Below are 20,535 nucleotides of genomic sequence, written 5' to 3' on the forward strand. Positions count from 1 at the left end.
CGGGTCTCGAACCCGCGGGCTCAGGCAATCCACTCATCTCAGCCTCCCAAGGCACAGGGTTACAGGCTGAACCACCGAGTCCGTCCTGCATCGCTCTTTGAAGGACCCAGAGCACACCACGCTAAGGTACCCAGGTCTTGTGGCAATCTAAATCCCAAAGCGTTTTGCTTTTGGACAACAGAGCCCCCAGTTGGGCCACGTCTTCCCTGTGGCACCCTTGTGGGATGGAGGCTGCATATACCTTGGAAGCAGCTTCCTCTCATTCTCCCAAGCCAGCTAAGCAATAGTGGAAGAGGAGAGAGGGCCTGAGAGGCCAGGGTGTCACAGATCGCTTCACAGATTGCTTCTCACCTCCTGAATCTGTTCCTTCATCACCTTGATCTCATTCTCTCTAGGTTCTATTTGCTTCTTCAGCTCCTTTATTTTGTAGTCAAGCACAAACTTGAATTTCTCCAGTTCTTGGTTTTTCTTTTTCAGATCATAAATTCGCTTCTCCTGGGGGTGAGATGAGAGAAAAGTGAAAGATAACACAAGGTCCCGTACATGAAATTCCTTTAGAGCAAAGAACATAAATCCTGTGATTCTCTTGCCTGAGGAGGTCACATATTTCTCCCCTACTGGGGGTTCAAAGGCTGACTCTCTCCCCACCAGGCTGTACCACTGACTCCTTAGTTTCTGTACCAATATTTTCATTCATTCATTCACTCATCCATATACAGGTTGTGGACCACGGTATTTCCAAAGATGGCCTCAACACCATCTCCCACCTCACACTGTAGCACTTCTACAACATGACCTGGCTGCTTCTCCATCAGGAGGTAGAATCCAATCCCTTTCCCTCGCATTTGGTTGGACTTATGACTTGCTTGTAACTCAAAGAATGCAGGAAAAGGGATGCTAGGTGGCTTCCGAGGGTAGGTCAGAGAAGGCTAATAGCTTCCACCTGGCTCTTGGGACACTTGCTCTGGGGGAGTTCATCTGCTATGCAAGCAGTTCAACTACACTGAGACTTCAGGCTGGAGAGGCTCTGGTCAAAAGACCCAGCTGAGCCTAGCTCCTCCCCACCCCTCGCATCCCTGCCAAGATGCTGGACATGTGACTGAAGAAACCACCCTGGATGTTGGTCTTCCAGCATCCAGTTGTTTGAGTCACCCCAGTCCTCCGGCTAAGGTCCTAGACACGGGGGCAGAGATATACCGTACCCTGCCCAAACTCCAGACCCACAGAATCTGTGAGCAAAATAAAAGTTGTTGTTTCGCTAAGTTTTAAGGTAATTTGTTTCATGGCTATAGTAACTGGAACATAGGTCTACTCATCCATCAGGCACTTACTGAATGAAGATCTTTTACCAAATACTGGGTTTCCAAATATAAATACTGCACAGCCCCTGTCCTTAAGAGAAAACACTAGCTGGGAAAGCAGATTTATAAACAAATATAACCCTAAAATGTGATAAGTGTTGTGAAAGAGGGAGGCACAGGAGGCAAAGTATATATTGAGGGTGCTAGAATAACTGGCTTGAACATCATGTGGTGGTTCTCGGAGGAGGTGAGCAGCGAGGCTGGGGAAACAGGAGCAAGGCCAGGGTCTTCATGCTGGGGGAAGAGGTCAGAAGTTGTCCTACAGGTCAGTGGTTGGTAAACTACAGCCTGTGGGCAAATCTAGCCTCTGACTATTTCTGCAAAGTTTTCCTGGAGCATAGCCAAGTTCGTTCATTCATGTTTTGTTTGCGGGTAGTTTCACACTACAGCAGCAGAGTTGATTCATTCAGACAGAGGCCATATGGTCTGCAAAGCCTAAAATATTGACTACCTAGTCTGCGTGTGTGCTAACCTCTGCTGTAGCCATGGGGATTTAAGTAGGGGATTGGTGTCATTACAATTGCACTCTGGCATGCGTGGTGGTGGGAACGATTGTGGTAGACCTGTGAGGAGGCTGTTGACATTTTCTAGGTGAGGAGGCCTTAATCTCTTTCTTGTCAAAATCCCCCTTGAAAACCTGAAGAGCTTTCCATCATCTCTAAAATAAAAATAAAAATAGCCCAGATACACACACAAACACTCATGCACAGAAATGACATCCAGGTACTATCCCACCTAATCCTTACAAGACCACTTGAGGCAGTAATCATCCCCAGGTTTTTTTTTGGAGTTGGGGTCTCACTCTGTCACCCAGGCTGGAGTGCAGTGGCGCAATTGTGGCTCATCACAGCCCCTACCTCCTGGGCTCAGGTGATCCTTCCACCTCAGCCTCCTGAGTCGCTGGGACTACAGGCACAGGCCACCATGCTCAGTTAATTTTTTTTTTTTTTTTTTTTTTTTAAGAGATGAGGTTTGTTATGTTGCCTAGGCCTCTCTTGAACTCCTGGGCTCAAGCAATCCTTCTGTCTCAGCTTCCCAGAGTGCTGGGACTACAGGCATATGCCACTATGCCAGGTTGACTTCCTGAATTTTTTCTTTTTTGTAGAGACGAGGTCTTTCCGTGTTGCTCAGACTGATCTTGAGGTCCTGGCCTCCAGCAATCCTCCTGCCTTGTCCTTCCAAAGTGCTTGGATTATAGGTGTGAGCCACCACACTTAACCTACCCCCATTTTATAGATGATAAAATGAGGGCTTAGAGAAGTTGTCCAAGGTGCCATGGCCAGCAAATGGAGGAGCCTGTGCTGGAAGCTAGTTACCTAATGCTGAAGCCCAAGTCCTCCATCTCTGGGGAATGTTGCCTAACACAATAGTGGCAGAGGGGTTGGCGAGGAGGGCATGGAGTCTGGATGTGCTCAAAAGGGTGACACTGAACTCTGGATATTTTGAGTTGTGTGCCTTGCAGAATGTAATGTGTCTGTCTTCTGAATGTTTTGTGAAAAAGACATCCTGAAAAGTAGACCTAGCTTGCTGGTACCCAGCAGTTCCAGGGCCAACCCCAGGACAATCCCTCTCTGGTCAGTGAGACCATGTGGGTAAAGTGGCAAGTGAGTTGCCCCCAGCCCATGGATGCCTGGAGCAGTGGAGTCAGCTGACTTGGGTTCTGATCTCAAGTCTGTCACCTATGAAGTGTATGACCTGGGTATGTCATAGGTATGTCACCTATGAAGTGTGTGATACTCAGCCTCTTGGAGTTCAGTTTCCTGAGCCCTAACACTGGGTTGCGTATGGTGCCTGGGTTGTTGGCAGAATCCAATGTGTCAGCCCACTGCCAAGCACACAGTAGGTACTTCATTGACCAGCCATTCCTCATCAAGTGAAAGACATGTCCTGAGAAGCCAGGGTCTCTCTCTCCCCTAGGCTCCCTCCTTGCCTGAGTCCATCAGCAGAGCTGAGGGAGGACAGAAGAGGAGCCTTTACCTTATCTTGAATAGTCTCATCTCTTTCCTGGATCTCTCGCTTGAGGCCTTGGGTATCTTTCTCCAGAGACCTGATGACTCCTTGCAGCTTCACCTGCTCTCCCTTCAGGACCTCAATGTCATTGGTTCGCTCTTCAATCTCCTTCTGCAGGCTGCTGAACTGGAAAAGGAAACCACAGATCACTGGAGTCTGAACTCCTGTCTACCCTTCCAATTATCTGAACTTGAAGCATTCCTCATCATGGACCAGCTGGAATCTGAACTGCCCCACCTTCTGTGAGCTGAAAACACCTAGCACTCAGCATTTCTGGACTTTTAGGAGTGAATATTTGGAGAATTTGGGACAGTTTAGGAATCTCTCAGGCCAAATGGATGATGTAGTATTCGGTCCCATAACATGTAGGCCTATTGTCCGTATGTGAGAACTAACTGAGTCTCCAAATGCTAGTATCCCAGAGACTTCCATGACCCTTCAAGGGCACAGAGATTGGGCTCTGATGAACTGTCTTACCCATGTCCAAGAAGGGATATGCTAGTGTGATTTCTTTCTTTCTTTTAAAATAATGTAGCAGGGCTCGGTGGCTCAGCCTGTAATCCTGTGCCTTTGGGAGGCTGAGGTGAGTGGATTGCCTGAGCCCACGGGTTCGAGACCCGCCCGGGCAGCGAGACCTCATCTCTACAATAAATCAAAAAATCAGCTGGGCATGGTAGTGCATGCCTATAATTCTGGCTACTTGGAAGGCTGAGGCGGAAGGATCGCTGGAGCCCAGCAGGTCGAGGCTGCGGTAGCCGGAAGCGGCCACTGCACTCCAGTCTGGGTGACCGAGTGAGACTCCAACTCAAAAAAAATAAAAAAATACATAAAATAAAATAAAATAATGTAACTGGGGAACACTCAGACTGCATTCCTCCCTCTTCCTGTCCCCAAGGAAGAGAGGCACAACCATCCGTGGTAAACCGCAGTTGCAGAGAAGCAACACCAAAAGCCAGCTCCATGCAGTAGTGTGATATCTAACAGGAAGAAACTTGAGCTTGCTTTGAACTTGGCTTCTGTGGGGCTAAATGTTTTAGGGAAACTGTGGCAATTCTAAAAGGACCTGTGAATGGAGTCCTCCCTCAACCCAACCATCAGTGAACTAGAAACATCTTCACCATCTTGTAAACTAAGCACTCTACACTGCCACACCCTCTCCCACCCATGAAGTCTGAACTGAGCCATCTGGGACTCCCTGAACCAGGAGCCCGAGAGGATTCCCCCAGGCTTAGGCTTTGTCTCTCTCATCCCAGAAGACCTTATTTCCATTTCTATTAGATGCTTAGCTCTGAAGACATTGACTAAATCCTACATGCCGGTAAGGGAAAGTCCAGAGAGCATCTGTCAGTGCACAGGAACCTCAATATCCCTGAGAAAGGAAGGAGCAGGAAGCCCTGCTGGTTACCTTTCCAAGGATATAGTGAGGGTCTCTCAGCGTAAGGTGCACTGCACTGGTTAGCGCTCCTTCCCTGACCGGCTCGCTGGAGATGAGGACTCAGGCAGGACCCCTACCAGGCCAGCCAGGGCAATCTTCCCACCTTACCCCAACTTTCTCTGCAATGCTGCCCTTGTCCAACCCCAGTTCTCTCAGAGAACAGCCTGATACCTTCTTCCTCATGATGCCTGTTTCTCCTTTGAGACGCAGGTTTGATTCCTTCTCATCCCGAAGCTTTTTCTCATACTTGGTTTTGATGTCTTGGATTTCTCGGTCTTCATCTTCTTCAATCTGCTTCTTGGTCTCTTCAAACTCCCGCAGCTGCTGCCTGACGTCTTCCTGGGCCTGGGTCAGAGAGGGAGAGCATGTGGTCAGGGGAGAAGCGTCTCACACACCTTTGTACCAAGAGGGCTTGGGGTGAGACAAGCACAAGGGCCTGTCACAGGGAGTGGGAGGCTGGGTACCACTCCAGAAAGGAAGCCCACAGCTGCGGCACCCCGATCTGTCCACCTTCTTCCTGTCTGTCCTTCTGTTTCTTTCTATTCCCTACCAGATCAGGCCTCATGCTTCATACCTTCTACCCTCCTCTTGCCAACTCCCTCAGATGCTGCTCTCTGGTTTCCTTCACACCACCACCCAGGCTTCCGAGATTTTTCCTTCACAGAATTTGTGACAGTTATAATTTGATATTTATTTGTAAACTTACTTGGCTGTTTCTATCATTAGAGGTATCATTAAGTTCCTTGAGTTTAGAAACATTGTCTATCACTCCTTGTCTGTGAATTCCCAGTGTACAACACATCCGGATGTGTTTGCAAGAAAGCTACGAATGGATGAGTGCATCTTTAATTCTGCCTGCCCTGCCCTTCCTAATCCAAGCAACCCTGTCCTTTCTCTGTGAAAGGGAGACAAAGCTTGGCTTCCTGTGGGTACCTCTTTCAGAAGGGTGGTTTTCTCCTGCAGTTTGGCCTCATAAAACTCAGTCAGCTCCTCCAGGGCCTGGCTTTTGGTCTCATCATTATCCCGAAGCTGTTTTTCATACTCTTCCTGCATCCTCTGGGACTTGAGCTGTAACTCCTGATACTTTTCATATTCTAGAAGCAACTTTTGGTTGTTGCAGCATTCTAGAGAGAAGCAAGGATAGTATTTAAGGTAGGGGAGCAGCACCAGCCTCAGGGATACCCAGGGACCTTGGGTGATTTCCCACCCTTACAGCACATGCCGGAACAGCTGCCTCAAGATTCAAATGCCTGTCTAGCTTCCTCAACTGCTACATCATCTCGTCAGGCAGCTAACTCCCTCCCTTCCCCCTCTGCACAGAAAGATTTTTTAGAAAAGCACAAAGGGCATTTGGGGGTTCAGGGCCAAGAAGAATGTCCTGACATTGGAAAATAATAGTAGCCGTATTTTATAGAAGAGTAAACAGAAGCTCAGTAAGGTTGGGTGACTCTCTAGAGTATCCAGCAAATAAGTCTAGGCAATCTATCAGGCTCCAGATTTGAACTTTTCCTTATCTCCTGCTTTCATACAATAGGTGTTTAATACATGTTTAGTGAATAAGTAAATACACAGGAGTGAAAACCATGCGCATTTCAGGGGATAAATGCAGCCTGTTTTTAGACAAAACCATATTCCTTGCGGCTTCTGTTGTGTCCAGGGGACTCGCAAATGTTTTTCCATAACTTACTCTTCCAACCCCAACCGAACCACCCTCTGCCCACGAGGCCTCTATTTGTGGGCTCACCTAGGTCTTGCAGTTCCCGGCTTTGTTTGTCTAGAAGGTCTTCTATGCGCTCACGGTGAAATATATCCTGCTTCTCTTTTTCTGTTCTTAAGACCTAAAACAGAGTCACTTTTCCTCATTTCTACACATCCACTGAAAGCACTACTAAGACAGGAGCTAATTTTACAAGTAACATCTTCCTTCACTGGCAAACATTTATCAAGCCCTTACTGAGAACCGAGCATTGTCCTATGAGCAAAAACTACACTATCACACTTTACTAACGTTGTATTCTGCTCTACAAGTTCTATACTTTTCCTATTTATATCCATACTACCAAATGGGTTTGCCAATGATGAGTTCAGTTTTGGACATGTATCAGGTAAATTTCTGGGCAAAAAAGTAGGGATTCATTTGAATCCTCTGTTGCCTGCATGCTGTTGTCAGTGAAATCCTTGTATGTGTGTTACTGTGTAAGCTTCTGAGGAAGTGTCCTTTCTTCCTTCCTCCCTTCCTCTCTTCCTTTCTTCCTTCTTTCCTTCCTCCATCCCTCCATCTCTTCCCATCTCTCCATCCCTCCTCTATCCCTCCTTTTTTTTTCTTTTTAAAGTCAGATTCTCACTCTGTTGCCTAGGTTGGAGTGCAGTGGCATGTTCCTGGCTCCCTGCAGCCTCGACCTCTTGGGCTCAGGCAATCCTTCTGCCTCAGCCTCCCCGAGTAGAAGGGACTACAGGCATGTACTGCCATGCCTGGCTAATTTTTAAATGTAAAGATGAGGCCTTGCTATGTCACCTAGGTTGGTCCTGGGCTCAAGCAGTCCACCTGCCTTGGCCTTCCGAAGTGCTGGGATTATGGGTGTGAGCCACCTCACCCAGCCTGGCAGTGTTTTCTTTAACTGAGCTAGAAAACTCCATGCAGGTGGGGAGGTACCATCCCCAGGGCCTTACTCTGTGGCTTGAATGGGGCACCAAATAAATGCTAGTTGACTAAATGAATAAAAGTATAGATGAATAAATTAATACGATTAATAGTCAAGGTTTTTTCAGTCAAACTTTCTGACCTGTGGAATGAAAAACAAATATCCTTTAAGCAAAAAATTGAGAGTTTTGGATAAGGGACAAGTTGTATAGAACAAAGAAAAGATTCCAGGGGAGTCCTGGACCAAATCTAACTACAAAAGACCATTCATTTAGAGTAATTTTATTTTAACTTTCTGATTATCCAGGAGTCAACATTCTGCTAAGTCTTCCCCTTCTATTCTTTTTGTCTATTCATTTTGTTTTTAAATAAATTCCTCCTGGTTATATATTCTCATTGAAGAGAAGTTAGAAATTACAAAAGTATAAAGAACAAAATTTAAATTCTCTATAATTCCAACTTCTAGAGATAATTATATTCTTATGAATTTTCTATGTGTATTTATTTTACCAATTAATACCATTCTCTGTAGAGAGGTTTATATTCTGCTTTTTCTCATTTAGAACTTTGTTGTAAGCATTTCTAATGTCAACTATGCATAAAGTAGAACATTCTCATATGTTTTATTGTTCAATAATAGCTTGGGCAACATATGCCAGTCCCATCTTGAGCAAAAGTGGAATTTTTTGTTATTTGTGGTTGCTGGTGAGTCACTCAAACAGACCTGGTTTTTTGTCTTCAAGGACTCCATTTCCTGGATGAACTTGTCCGTTAGCTCCTTAATCTTCTCAGAATAGTTCATATCCTTTAGTCGAAGTTGATACTCATTCTCCATTTTTAATTCTTCCACACGAGTCTTGAGCTCTAACATAACTTGAGCCTTTGGGAGAAGGACACAGAATCAAGAACACTGACAATGTTGAATGTCAGAATGGGTGAATCAGAATATGTAAACCTGCAGCCTTGACCAGCTTCAAACTCAGTGTGTCTCAATTAGAACTTGCCATCTTTTCCCCCACAAGACTCATAGGCTAATAACTAGGAGACATAGAGTTTTTTCCTCTAACCTTACAAAATATATTCGGTGAGCCCAATTGTGGGCCCAGCATTGCGCCAACAACTCTCATTTCCTTCAAATTGCCTTAAATGTCTCCTGTTCAGTGAGGCCAACAGCAGACTACATTGTTTAATCCTGCTACCCTCTTCCCGTTCCTGGCACCCATGACCCCCCTTAGTCTGTTCTATCTTGTATTATTTTCTTAAATCTTGGTACTTTCTAATATGTAATTTACTTATTATTTTGTTTATTGTCTTTTTTCTTGTTTTCCCACTAGATTTTATGTTCCATGTAGCTGGGATCTTTGTTGGGCTTGTTTGCTGATGTGACCCAAGTGCCCAGAACAGTGCCTAACACAGAGTAGACACACAAAAGATATTTACTGAATCATGATTCCTGTTCCATGAAACTCACAGCCTACTGAGGCAGCCAAATAAACATATAATTACAAATCATAAGTGCCCAAAGCTGGGCGGTTCTGAGAACTGTTGATTTTTCCCTCTTGATGCCTTTTATGCCTATGTCAGCCTCACTTATTTAATTTAGGTCCTAACTCTTAGGTCTTGCTGGTTCCTATGTCTAGTGTCTTCTTCTATTGTGATCACTGATAATGAAGTTTTCTAAAAATATTGTATACACACACCCCTCATTTCCTCTTCTTGCTTACTTATGAGGACACCCCCTGCATTCCTATGTCATCCTTTCTGGTCTGCTCCTCCCTACCCATTCATGAACGACTTGACACCAAGGAACATGTTACGCTCATTTTTGTATTCCTGGCCAGTAGACTAGTGTGGACCTGGCACACAGGAGGTACTGAGACAAGGGATGAACATAAAGTGCATGTGCAAAGTCAGGGAGGTAAGAGCAAGAACGCTCGGTCATGGCACTGTGTGTGATTTGGTGAATGTGGGAGGTATAGGAAAAGGAGGCTGAGACTGGGTCAGATCATTAAGATCCCTGTGACCGTGCAAGGAAATCTGGTTTTTATCCTAGAGGACTTCCAAAGATCCTCATCTAGCCTGAACAAGCTGACTTTGGTGTTATAAGAACTTCTCTGGGCTGGGCATGGTGACTCACGTCTATAATTCCAGCACTTTGTGAGGCAGAGGTGAGAGGATTGCCTGAGCCCACAGGTTCAACACCAGCTTGGGCAACAGACATCTTTATAATAAATCAAAAAAATTAGCTGGATGTGGTGGCACATGCCTGTGATTCCAGCCACTTGGAAGGCTGAGGTGCAAGAATCACCTGAGCTTAGCAGGTGGAGGCTGTGGTGGCAGTGAGAATGCCACTGCATTCCAGCCTGGGCAACAGAGTGAGACTCCTACTCAAAAAAAGAAAACAGAAACAAAAATAACTTCTCTGATGGCAGTGTGCAGCATGGACTAGATTTTAAATGGGCCAAAGGCAAGATGATGAGCTGGGGGAGAGACTGCATAGTCCAGGTGAGAGATGGCAAGGGTTTGAACTGAGATTTGGGAGGGGAGCAGAGAGAAATGGAAAGATTGGAGAGTGATAGACTAGAGAGAGTGGTACCTGACTGGGTGTAGGGTGGAGAAGAGAGGATCATAGATGAAGACTCTCCTGGGTAGAATGGCTAATACCTGAGGAGTGGACTTGGCCTATCTTACCTCACTGCTTTATCCCCAGAGCCAAGCATGGGACCAGCAACATAGTCAGCACTGGGGGTGCTGCCTTGGGCTAGTAGAATACATTTATTGGTGGGATGGCCCAGTTTTTGACACTTTATATTTTAGGTCCTTGCTCATGGTCCTTCCTTAGTCATTCTCCACTTTGCTGCAGAGTGATCTCTCCAAGACATGAATCTTGTCAAGTCATTTCCTAACTTAAATCTATCAATGGGTCCTTATGAACAACTTCAGTCTAAAGCATGGTGCCCAAGGCCCTGATGATGCCCTGTTCCTCTGTTCAGCATCATCACCAGTCCTTCTCTCCAGCACAGTCTTTAGTCTCTAGTCACATCTACCTAGGAGAAGCTTCCTCAGAGTACCACTTACCCCTCTGCACACATTCACTCCTCAATGTGGAAGGGCCTTTCCCATTTGTTATGGAAGGCTCTGAGCAAGGCTCATTTCCTCTGGCACTTGGGCCAGGGTCCTTCCCCTATGCTTCAATGGCTTTGTTCTTTCATGACACCCATTGCACACTTAATTCCCTTTTAAATTTTACCCAGCCCTCCTCCCAAGCTGTAAGCTAAAGGACACTCTGTCTTCTATCCTCTGTAATCCCAGACCTTAGTATAGTGTCAGGTATAGCAGACTCCTCTGTATATACTAGATGGGGAATGAATAAATGAATGACTGAATGGATAAATCATGAGCTGAAAGATAGTTGAGAGATAGAATGCCATTTAAAATATATATATACATATTTTTGGGGGGGATTCTGGGTAATGTGACTTTTTTTTTTTTTTTAGTTGGAGTCTCATCCTATCACCCAGGCTGGAGTGCAGTGGCATACTCGTGGCCACCTCAGCATCGACCTGTTGGGCTCTGGCGATCCTTCCGCCTCAGTCTTCCAATAGCCAGAACTACAGGCGTGCACTACCGAGCCTGGATAAAGGTAGAGACAAGGTCTCGACAAGTTGCCTGGGCTCATTTCGAAGCTACAGGCTCATGCAATCCACTCACCTCAGCCTCCCAAAGTGCTGGGATTACAGGCTGAGCGATGGAGCCCGGCCAGAACATGACTTTCAAGAGATATGTGAAAGAAGAACCAGGGAAGGAGCTGGAGAGGAAGAGTCAAAGAGGTTTACAGGGAATAATTAGAGTGTAGTCACATGGACAGTTAGAGAGAAGGGAGCTTCAAAAAGTGAGAAAAGGAGACTCATCCTTTTTAGTTTGGCAGTAGTACTGTCAGGCCTATCTGGGGACTGTGGTCAGCAATCAGCTCAGACACCTTCAGGTCTTTGGTTCAGCCTACTGTCTCCTATTTGGCCCCTTCCCCTGGAAAAATAGAGAAGAAAACAGAAGGAAGAGAAGAAGACATATTTGTCTACCTGCAGTAGAACAGACCTCCACTCTCATGGGCTCTCCCTCATCTTTTCCTCCCTCTTCACCTTTCCTGTAGAAAGTTCTAGGGAGCTCTAGAAGGGTTCTCCAGCAAATGTCATCCTGCTTTGTGGTAGTTTTGCATTGCTGCTCTGATACTTTTACTTGTCTCTATCCCCTAATTGACTGTGAGCTTCCTGATAACAGAGTCCATGCCTGTCTTTTCTTGTTTTTGTTTGAGTGGGAATCTCACTTTGTTGCCCAGGCTGGAGTTCATGGCATGCTCATGGCCACTACAGACTCAACCTGCTGGGATCAGGTGATCCTTCTGCCTCAGTCTTCCAAGTAGCTGGAACCACTGGCATGTGCCACCATGTCCAGCTAATTTTTCTGGCTTATTGTAGAGATGTTTATTGCCCAGGCTGTTCTGGAACCTGTGGGCTCAGGCAATCCTTTCATCTCTGCATACCAAAGTGCTGGGATTACAGGGATGAGCCACTGTGCCTGGCTTGTCTTTTTACATGTACAACCCTAGTGCCTGGCAAATCGAAGATATTTAATAAATGCACTGAGATTTGAGATGAACAGCAATGAGTGTGCAGTACCGTGATCCTCTGTGAGCCTCGTGAATTTACCACCCATTAAGCTTCTCTCTCTGGGAGTATGGCACAGAGCTGTGCACTCACATCTCTGCAAAACACATCTTTACAGAACATTAACTGCATCAACAGGAGGGAAGTCCCTTTGGTACAGTGACTAAGAGCGTGGGCTCTAGATTAAATCCAGATTAGAACTCTGGTCCTACTACGTACTAGCACAGAGACTTTGGACATATCACTCAACCTCTCCAAACCTGTTTCTGAAACATGGAGAGAATGAATGATCTTCTTTATAGAGATGTTGTGAGATTTAAATGAAAACATACAGCATTTATAAATTATTTAGCACAGTGCCTGTTTCATGGCAAATGCTGGTTATTATTACTCTTCTTGTTTTATCATTCAGAGGCATGGATAAGGGCTTTCAGGAATGTTCACTAAACATCTCTCTCTTTTTTAAAAGAAGGTTTCATGGACTAGCAATTACTGAGTTTCTCAGGTACAACTGGGGTATTCAGTTTGCCGGCTTGGTTTTGTAAATATTTATCAATTGTCTTCTATGTGCCCAGCATGTGCTAGAAACTGTTAGCTATACAAGAGAATTGTATGTCATGGTTCCTGCCCTAAAGAGTAGGAAGAGGAAAGCCAGATCACAGGACAAAATTAGAGCACAGTGTAAGTCAAGATGATCATGCTGCAGAAGAACAGTGTGGAGAGGGTGGAAACAGAATCCAGCAGCCATGAGAAGGACAGCTTGGTGGTGTGGACAGAGGATGGGAGTCAGCACCAGGCACAGGGTGCAGCCACGCTATAGAGGACCCTGGTGCGGGACTGAGGAATTGAACGCAGTCTGGTAAAAAAAAAAACTTCCATGTCCCTCTTCACTAGATCCAATTCTTACCTTCTCTTCCATGTCTGTTTTAGTCACAAGCACCTCTTCGGCAAAGCCCACTTCCCTCTCTCGCTTGATTCCACGGCCGTCCTTATCAAAGACCCTCCAGGTGAACAGGCAACCATCAGCAGCAGCAGTCAGCAGGAATTGGTCATCAAAGGTTAGCAACATCTGAAGATTAAAAGACATGGGCAGGAAGATTTCTGAGGCCTTAGAAGACCAGGGATGAGCCCGCTGTTGTGTAAGGCCCTCCCCCACGCAATCCTGGGCACAGTCTCATGGGATGAAGACTTGATCCCAGGTAAGAAAGAGACTGGAACCCTCACAGGCTTCTGTTAGTGACTATAAGAAGCAGGGTTATGTCTACATTCCTTGTGGACTTAAAATCTGAAGAGTCAGCTATTATCTAGAATGTATAAAGAACTCTCACAATTCAACAGTGAAAGCAAGCTATCCAGTCAGAAAGTGAGCAAAAGATACAGAGACATTTCACCAGAAAGGATATACAGATGGCAAGTAAGTACATGAAAAAATGCTCAATATTATTAGCCACTAGGGAAATGCAAGTTAGGACCATGGTGAGCCATTGCTACACACCTATTAGAACAGCTAAAATGAAAAATAGTGATAACACCAAATGCTAGGAATGATGTAGAGAAACTGGGTCTCATATATTCCTGACAGGAATGTCAAATGGCATAGTCACTCTGGGTAAATAGCTTGGCAGTTTTTTAAAAACTTAACATGTAATTACTATAAAGTTCAGCAATCATATTCTTGGGAATTTATTCCAGAGAAATGGAAACTTATGTCCACACAAAAGCCTGAACGTGATTGTTTATAGCAGCTTTATTCGTAATAGCTGAAAATTGGAAAAAAAAATTCTACAATAGGTAGATGGCTAAATAAACTATGGTTTGTTTACCATAGAATACTACTCAGTGATAAAAAGGAATAAACTATTGATACATAAAACAACTTGGATGTATCTGAAGTATATTAACAGCTGAGTTAAAAAGTCACTTTTAGGACTAGATTAAAATAAAAAGTTTCTGCACAGTAAAAGAAACAAACAGAGTGAAGACATAACCTGCAGAATGAGAGAAAATATTTGCAAATGATTCATTTGACAAAGAACCAGTATCCAGAATATACAAGGAAATAAAACAACTCAACAGTAAAACACAAAACAAAACAAAAACCCTAAGTAATCCCATTAAAAGGTGGGCAAAGGACATGAATAGAGATTTCTCAAAAGAAGACATACAAATGGCCAATATATATGACAAAATGCTCAGTAACACTAATTATCAGGGAAATGCAAAGCAAAACCACAATGAGATATCATCTTACCCCAGTTAGAATGGTTATTACTAAAGAGGAAAAAAAAAAGTGTACCAATGTCAATTTTCCGGTTCGATATTTTACTATAGCTCCATAAGATGGCATTATTGGGGGAAACTAGGTGAAGGGTACACAGGACCTCTGTGTTATCTTTAAAATTTTCTGCAAATCGGCCTGGCATGGTGGCTCATGTCTATAATCGTAGCATTTTGGGAGGCTGAGGTGAGTGAATTGCCTGAGCCCATGGGTTTGAGACCAGCCTGGGCAACTTGGTGAGATTTCATCTCCCCAATTAAAAAAAAAATTAGCTGGGCATGGTGGTGCATGCCTGTAGTCCCAGCTACTTGGAAGGCTGAAGTGGAAGGATCACCTGAGACCAGCAGGTTGAGGCTGTGGTGGCCATGAGTGTGCTACTGCACTCCAGCCTGGGTGACAGAGTGAGTCTCCAACTCAAAAAAAAAAAAAGAAAGTTTTTTCCCTGCAAATCAATAACTATTTCAGAATAAAAAATTAAAACAAAAGAGTTAACTATGCAAAATGTCTTCTCACAATCAGCAGTATGGATCAAAAACCTTAAAAGTTTTAATACTTGTTCACTCAGAAATTATATCTGTCAAGAATTTAGACTTAGGAAACAATCAGAGATGTACACATAAAGTTGTAAGCTAGAATATTCACTATAGTTCATAAGATAACTTAAATGCCTAATTGTAAGAGAAGAATTTATAAGTTATGGTTCATCATATGGTAGGATATTTTTGTGTAGTTACTAAAATCATGCTTTTGAGGAATATTTACATGAAAAAAATGCTTACAATAGTGTTATGTAAAATACAAAGTAGGCCACAAAAGAGTGGTCATATGGTAGGATCTTAATTTTATTTAAAACACACATATATTTAAAAGGGAAAAAAGGAATACATTACAATATTAATAATGATGTTATGGGGATTTTTATTCCTAAAATACATATACATAGCTTTTTAAATCAGAAAAATAAATATCCACAGAACTTACTAGATCTGAAGGGAAGAGGGGAAATATGTTGCAGCAATTTACTTTGGAACCAAGGCCCAGGCTCAGTGCAGGAATGTTTCATTTCATAATGAAAAACTCTTTCTTTCTATTTATTTATTTATTTATTTTTGAGTTGGAGTCTTACTCTGTCACCCAGACTGAAGTGCAGTGGCCGCACCTGGCCACTACAGCCTCGACCTGCTGGGCTCTGGCGATTCTTCTGCCTCAGCCTTCCAAGTAGCTGGAACTACAGGTGCTTGCTACCACACCCAGCTAACTTTTTTGATTTATTGTAGAGGTGAGGTCTCGCCAAGTTGCCCAGGCAGGTCTCGAACCCACAGGCTCAGGCAATCCACACACCTCAGCTTCCCAAAGGCGTGAGATTACGGGCTGAGCCACCGAGCCTGGCTGATAAACTCTTTCTTAATAAGGACAGTGTCTGTAGGCAAGCCAATATAGAATTTGGAAAATAATTAAAAACCTTAGTTGTTAGTGTCACTCCATCTGGACTATTTCTATCTGGAATAGGAAAGGGGAAGGAAGAGGAGACACATATCTTCCCAGTGTCTGTTTTTCAGGGGTTCTGTGTAAACACAGACATTACTTTTTTTTTGGACTATTAATAAACTTTAATTTTTTATTGGCTATGTTTTCTTGGCAAACACTTTGCATGTCATATTATTTTTTTCCCTCATTTTTTTGTTGTGCTAAAATATATATTACATACATTTTGCCATCTTAAGCATTCTTAAGTGTATGGTTCAGTGTTATTAAATACATTTGTAATGCTGTATAACCATCACCACCATCCATCTCCATAACACTTTCATCTTATAAAACTGAGACTCTAGACTGGGCATGGTGGCTCACACCTGTAATCCCAGCACTTTGGGAGGCTGAGGTAGGAGGATCTCTTGAGCCCAGAGGTTCAAGACCAGCCTAGGCAACATAGTGAGACCTTGTTTCTTAAAAAAAAAACTAGTCAATCATGGTGGTGTGCACCTGTAGTCTCAGCTACTTGGGAGGCTAAGATGGAACAATCACCTAAGCCTAAGAGGTCGAGGCCGTGGTAAGCTATGATTGTGCCACTGCATTCTAGCCTGGGTGACAGAGTGATACCCTGACTCAACCCCCCCAAAACAAAACAACCCCCCTGAATCTCTATAGCTATTAAATAATTATTCCCTATTCTTCCCCCAGCTCTAGAAACTACCATTCTACTTTCTGAATCTGATTTTTGACTGCTCCAAGTATCTCATAAAGTCAAGTCATGTAGTATTGTCTTTTGTGATTGGTTTATTTAATCTAATAGATAGATCTAAAGGTTTATCTATGTTGTAGCACATTGCAGAGTTTCTTTCCTTTTTATAGCTAAACACCATTCCATTGTTTGGATATAAAACATTTTGCTCATCCACTCATCTGTCATTGGAAACTTGTGTTGTTTCCACATTTTAGTTATTGGACATAGACACTACACTTTAGGAGAAGGGAAAATGGAAGGACAATTTACAAATGTGTGCTAATGTTTTTGCCTTCAGGGGTGGCCTTTTGTGCCCTGAGTGAGGGGTAGGGGCTAATCTCCTGGGCTCTGACACATTTTAGTCCAGGGAAATTCTCTGGAGAAGTGGGCTGCTGTGGTCATGAGCAGCCAACACTCAGAGCAGCTGGAGATGTGATAATGACGTGGGTAGGACACCCACAGCAAATATCGAATGGACCATTATTATGCATAATATTATGGTGAACAACCTTGTACACAAATCTTTAGGGGCATCTCTGATTGTTTCCTAGCATAAATTCAAGAAGTAGTTTAAACAAAGAGTACTAATAGTCAATAGATGTTTATTGAATGGATGGTGGATGAACACATGAGAGGAATAAGGAGAAAGAAAAGATGTGGGGAGGCTAAAGGGATGAAAAAGGCATGTGACTGGCAGATCTGGGACTGGGTTCCTGAGGAAAGGGTCCCCTCTCACCTTGGTGATGGGACCAGCATGGGCCTGGTACTCATTGAATTCTTTCTGCAAAGGCAGAGGGTACTTCATTGCACGAATGGTTCCCACTGAGGTGCCCACAAACATCATGCGCCCAGAGTGCGACATGACAATGGCTGTGTAGACAACTTCGAATGCTGACATCTCTCGAAGGACCTGGAACACAGGCATCTCTGTTCAGTGTGAGGGCCTGTGCTGTGTTCCCAGTGCCCCAGTGCCATTCTTTCCCTCTCTTCGAATAGCATCCTTAGGGGGTCTGTGTTAAAAAAGTGTTTTTCTATCTATAGTATCTGGTATAGTGCCTAATACATAAAAGTTCCAAACTAAATATTTCTTTGTTGCATGACTGATGAATAACCAGTTCTAGGAGTTAGGAATGACATCAATAAAGAGAAATCTTTATACAGCATTTACTTTGTGCCAAGCACAATTCTATTCCTTTTGCATGTTATTGCTCATTCAATTCGCACAAAAGCCCTCTGAGGTAGTTATTGTCATCACTAGTTTAAAGATGACAAAACAAAGTCCCAAAGGTGGTAAATCACTTGCCTCAATTCATACCCCTAGTGAATGGTAGGTAGTCTCTGCTCTTGACTGCTATGCTGTAGTGTCTCTCAAAATGAGAATGGGATATTGATCATAAATTTGTTCAGCAAACATTTATTAATGTCCAATATATAAACAAAACTATACAGTAATCTCCCCTTATCCATAGGGGTATGTTCTAAGACCCCTAGTAGATGCCTGAGACCACTGATAGTACTGAACCCTATATACACTGTAACTGTGATAAAGCTGAATTTATACATTAGCCACAGTGAGAGATTCATAGCAATTACTACTAATAAAATAAAACAATTACAATAATCTTCTGTAATAAAAGTTATGTGAGTGTGGACTTCCTCTCTTTTCCTTAAAATGTCTTATTATACTATACTCACCTAATTTCAGACCTTAGTTGACTGCAGTTAACTGAAACTGCAGATAAGTGGAGACTACTGTACTATCGGGGAACTCATGCATTTCTTTGCTCATTAATGCACTCATTCATCCACCCACCTACCCGAACATGTATTAAATGTTGTGGGGGGCCATGCAGTGTACCAGCTAGTAGGTCTATCAAGAGCAACAAAACATGGCTCTGCCCTAAAGGAGCTTTATCCTGGTGCAGCACGGTGAAAGCCACCATAGATAGAACTGGGACCAGGTTACCTGGGGGGACACAGGTCCATTTGTGCTGCGCTATCTATGTACTCTCCCAGTCACCAGCCCATGAAAAGCCAGAGACACCAGTTGAAGAAGAATGTAAGCCACCTTGGTACGAAGTGTCCCTGTTGAGCTCTTTTCTTGTCTCTTAACTATTTGGAGCCAGATGTGGTAATTCTAAAATTCCAGAGTTTAGGGATTTCAAAAGAATACAATGACAAGCCTAGGTGACAGCAGCTCACTGTACAGTCATGCATCTCTTGATGTATGGATGCTTTCTGAAAAAATGTGTTGTTGGGTGCGTCTGTCATTGTGTGAACATCACAGATGGTACTTACTCAAACCTAGATGAGACAGCCCATACACACATAGGCTAGGTGGTGCAGCCTATTGCTCCTAGGCTACAAACTTGTACAGCATGCTACTGTACTGAATACTATAGACAGTTGGAACACAATGGTATTTGTATATCTAAACATAGAAAAGGTACAGTAAAAATACAGTATTATAATCATATGAGACCACTATCATATATTCAGCCTATCATTGATGTCATGCAGCGCATAACTGTAGTTGTCTTTTTACCCAAGGCAAGTAAGTATAAACCAAGGGTAAGAGTGCAGTTCAGAGATGATGTTGAACTCCATGTCTGGAAGGTGGAAGAGAAGTTATAGACAGCAAGCAAAACAAAAATGGAAAAGAGCCCCACCATTTAACCCAGTCAAGAAGTGACAATGATTGAGCTGACCCAAAAGGAATGAGAAACAAAGTGCTGTCCCATGAAAAAGGACCCCTGAAATCAGAGGTCTCCTTTCCATGTGCACTTTGTGCCATAAGCATGGGTGGCTGTCTTCGGTAGATCCATGCATAGCTCAGAGATGGGACAGGGGCAGACTCACTGAAGAATCTGCAATCTCCTTGATAGTTTTGTCTGATCCAACAGCAAAGATAATTTTGGCATCAGGGGAGATGGTAACACAATTGTAGCTGCAGGACTTGAGCACACATTCTGTCTCTCTCTTTCCTGTGGACAGATTCCATTCATATACAGCACCATCTGTGCCACAAGAAATCAGTTTGCTGTCATCTGCATTCCACACAATTGAACGAATCTGCAGGAAATGAAGACATATCCAGTTAAGACACACACACACACACACACACACACACACACACATACACACACACACACCATCATGGAAAAGGGCATGGGCTGCTCAGGTGCTCCACTAGGCTGAGACAGGATGTCCTCTCCTGGTACAGATCCTTCTATCAACACAAAGCATAGCTTCTCGGAAATGCTAACATTCTATTTTCTAAGATGCTTGCAGATTACTGAAGATGAAACACTCCTATTTCTTTTTTACTTTGTAAATGTAAAGATGGAATCATAATGGCTAATGCTAGAACCAACCAATTATTGCTATGTTTTAAAAAAATATTTTTGATATAATTATAAATTCACAGTAAGTTGCAAAAATAGCACAGAGAGAATAAACTTTCAGGGATGGCAGAGTAAGGACTTCAACTGATCTTCTCTCTAACAAGTTAACAAGTAAATATGCTTAAAATAATCATTTAAAATCTTGGGAAACTGTCCTAAGGGCATACAGCAAATAGAAACATATTCGTTCAAAAAAAAAAATCTACACAGTCTCCATAAGAACAGAGCCTGTGGTATGTGAATCATGACTGGCTACGTTACCTACCCCAGCTCCAGAAACTTCACTGCTGTGTACTCCTAGAGGGTGTGGCCGAGAAAAGAGACTCCCTTCCCCATAGCTCATGATCTTGGGCTATGGTTTCACTCCGGGAGGGCAGACTGAAGGCGTTTCTTATCCCTTTCCTACCCTATGCCCCAGTTTGCTCATAGGGTGAAGTGGAGGTTCCAATACCAGCAGGGTCAAGCTGAAAAGACCAGGAGCTAGCTCTCCCCCTCCCCCCCTTCCCTCCCCCTCTCTC

The 20,535-nt window shown here is 43.6% G+C and overlaps 1 protein-coding gene across 1 annotated transcript in view; it reads right to left on the reverse strand.

Moving 5' to 3' along the window:
- CFAP57 (cilia and flagella associated protein 57) overlaps positions 1-20,535 on the reverse strand; it is a 75,955-nt gene that overhangs the window by 20,739 nt on the left and 34,681 nt on the right. Inside the window, exons 10-18 of the mRNA XM_008058089.1 lie at positions 19,473-19,685; positions 17,350-17,523; positions 13,019-13,180; positions 8,172-8,327; positions 6,551-6,644; positions 5,740-5,930; positions 4,978-5,151; positions 3,339-3,497; positions 352-495 (exon numbers count right to left, since the gene is read on the reverse strand). Of these exons, the coding sequence (XP_008056280.1) occupies positions 352-495; positions 3,339-3,497; positions 4,978-5,151; positions 5,740-5,930; positions 6,551-6,644; positions 8,172-8,327; positions 13,019-13,180; positions 17,350-17,523; positions 19,473-19,685 (1,467 nt within the window). The remainder of the gene's footprint in view (positions 1-351; positions 496-3,338; positions 3,498-4,977; positions 5,152-5,739; positions 5,931-6,550; positions 6,645-8,171; positions 8,328-13,018; positions 13,181-17,349; positions 17,524-19,472; positions 19,686-20,535) is intronic.

Source organism: Carlito syrichta, unplaced genomic scaffold (assembly GCF_000164805.1).
Source record: "Carlito syrichta isolate Samal-C Ts95f unplaced genomic scaffold, Tarsius_syrichta-2.0.1 Scaffold303210, whole genome shotgun sequence".
NCBI classification, from domain to species: domain Eukaryota; kingdom Metazoa; phylum Chordata; class Mammalia; order Primates; family Tarsiidae; genus Carlito; species Carlito syrichta.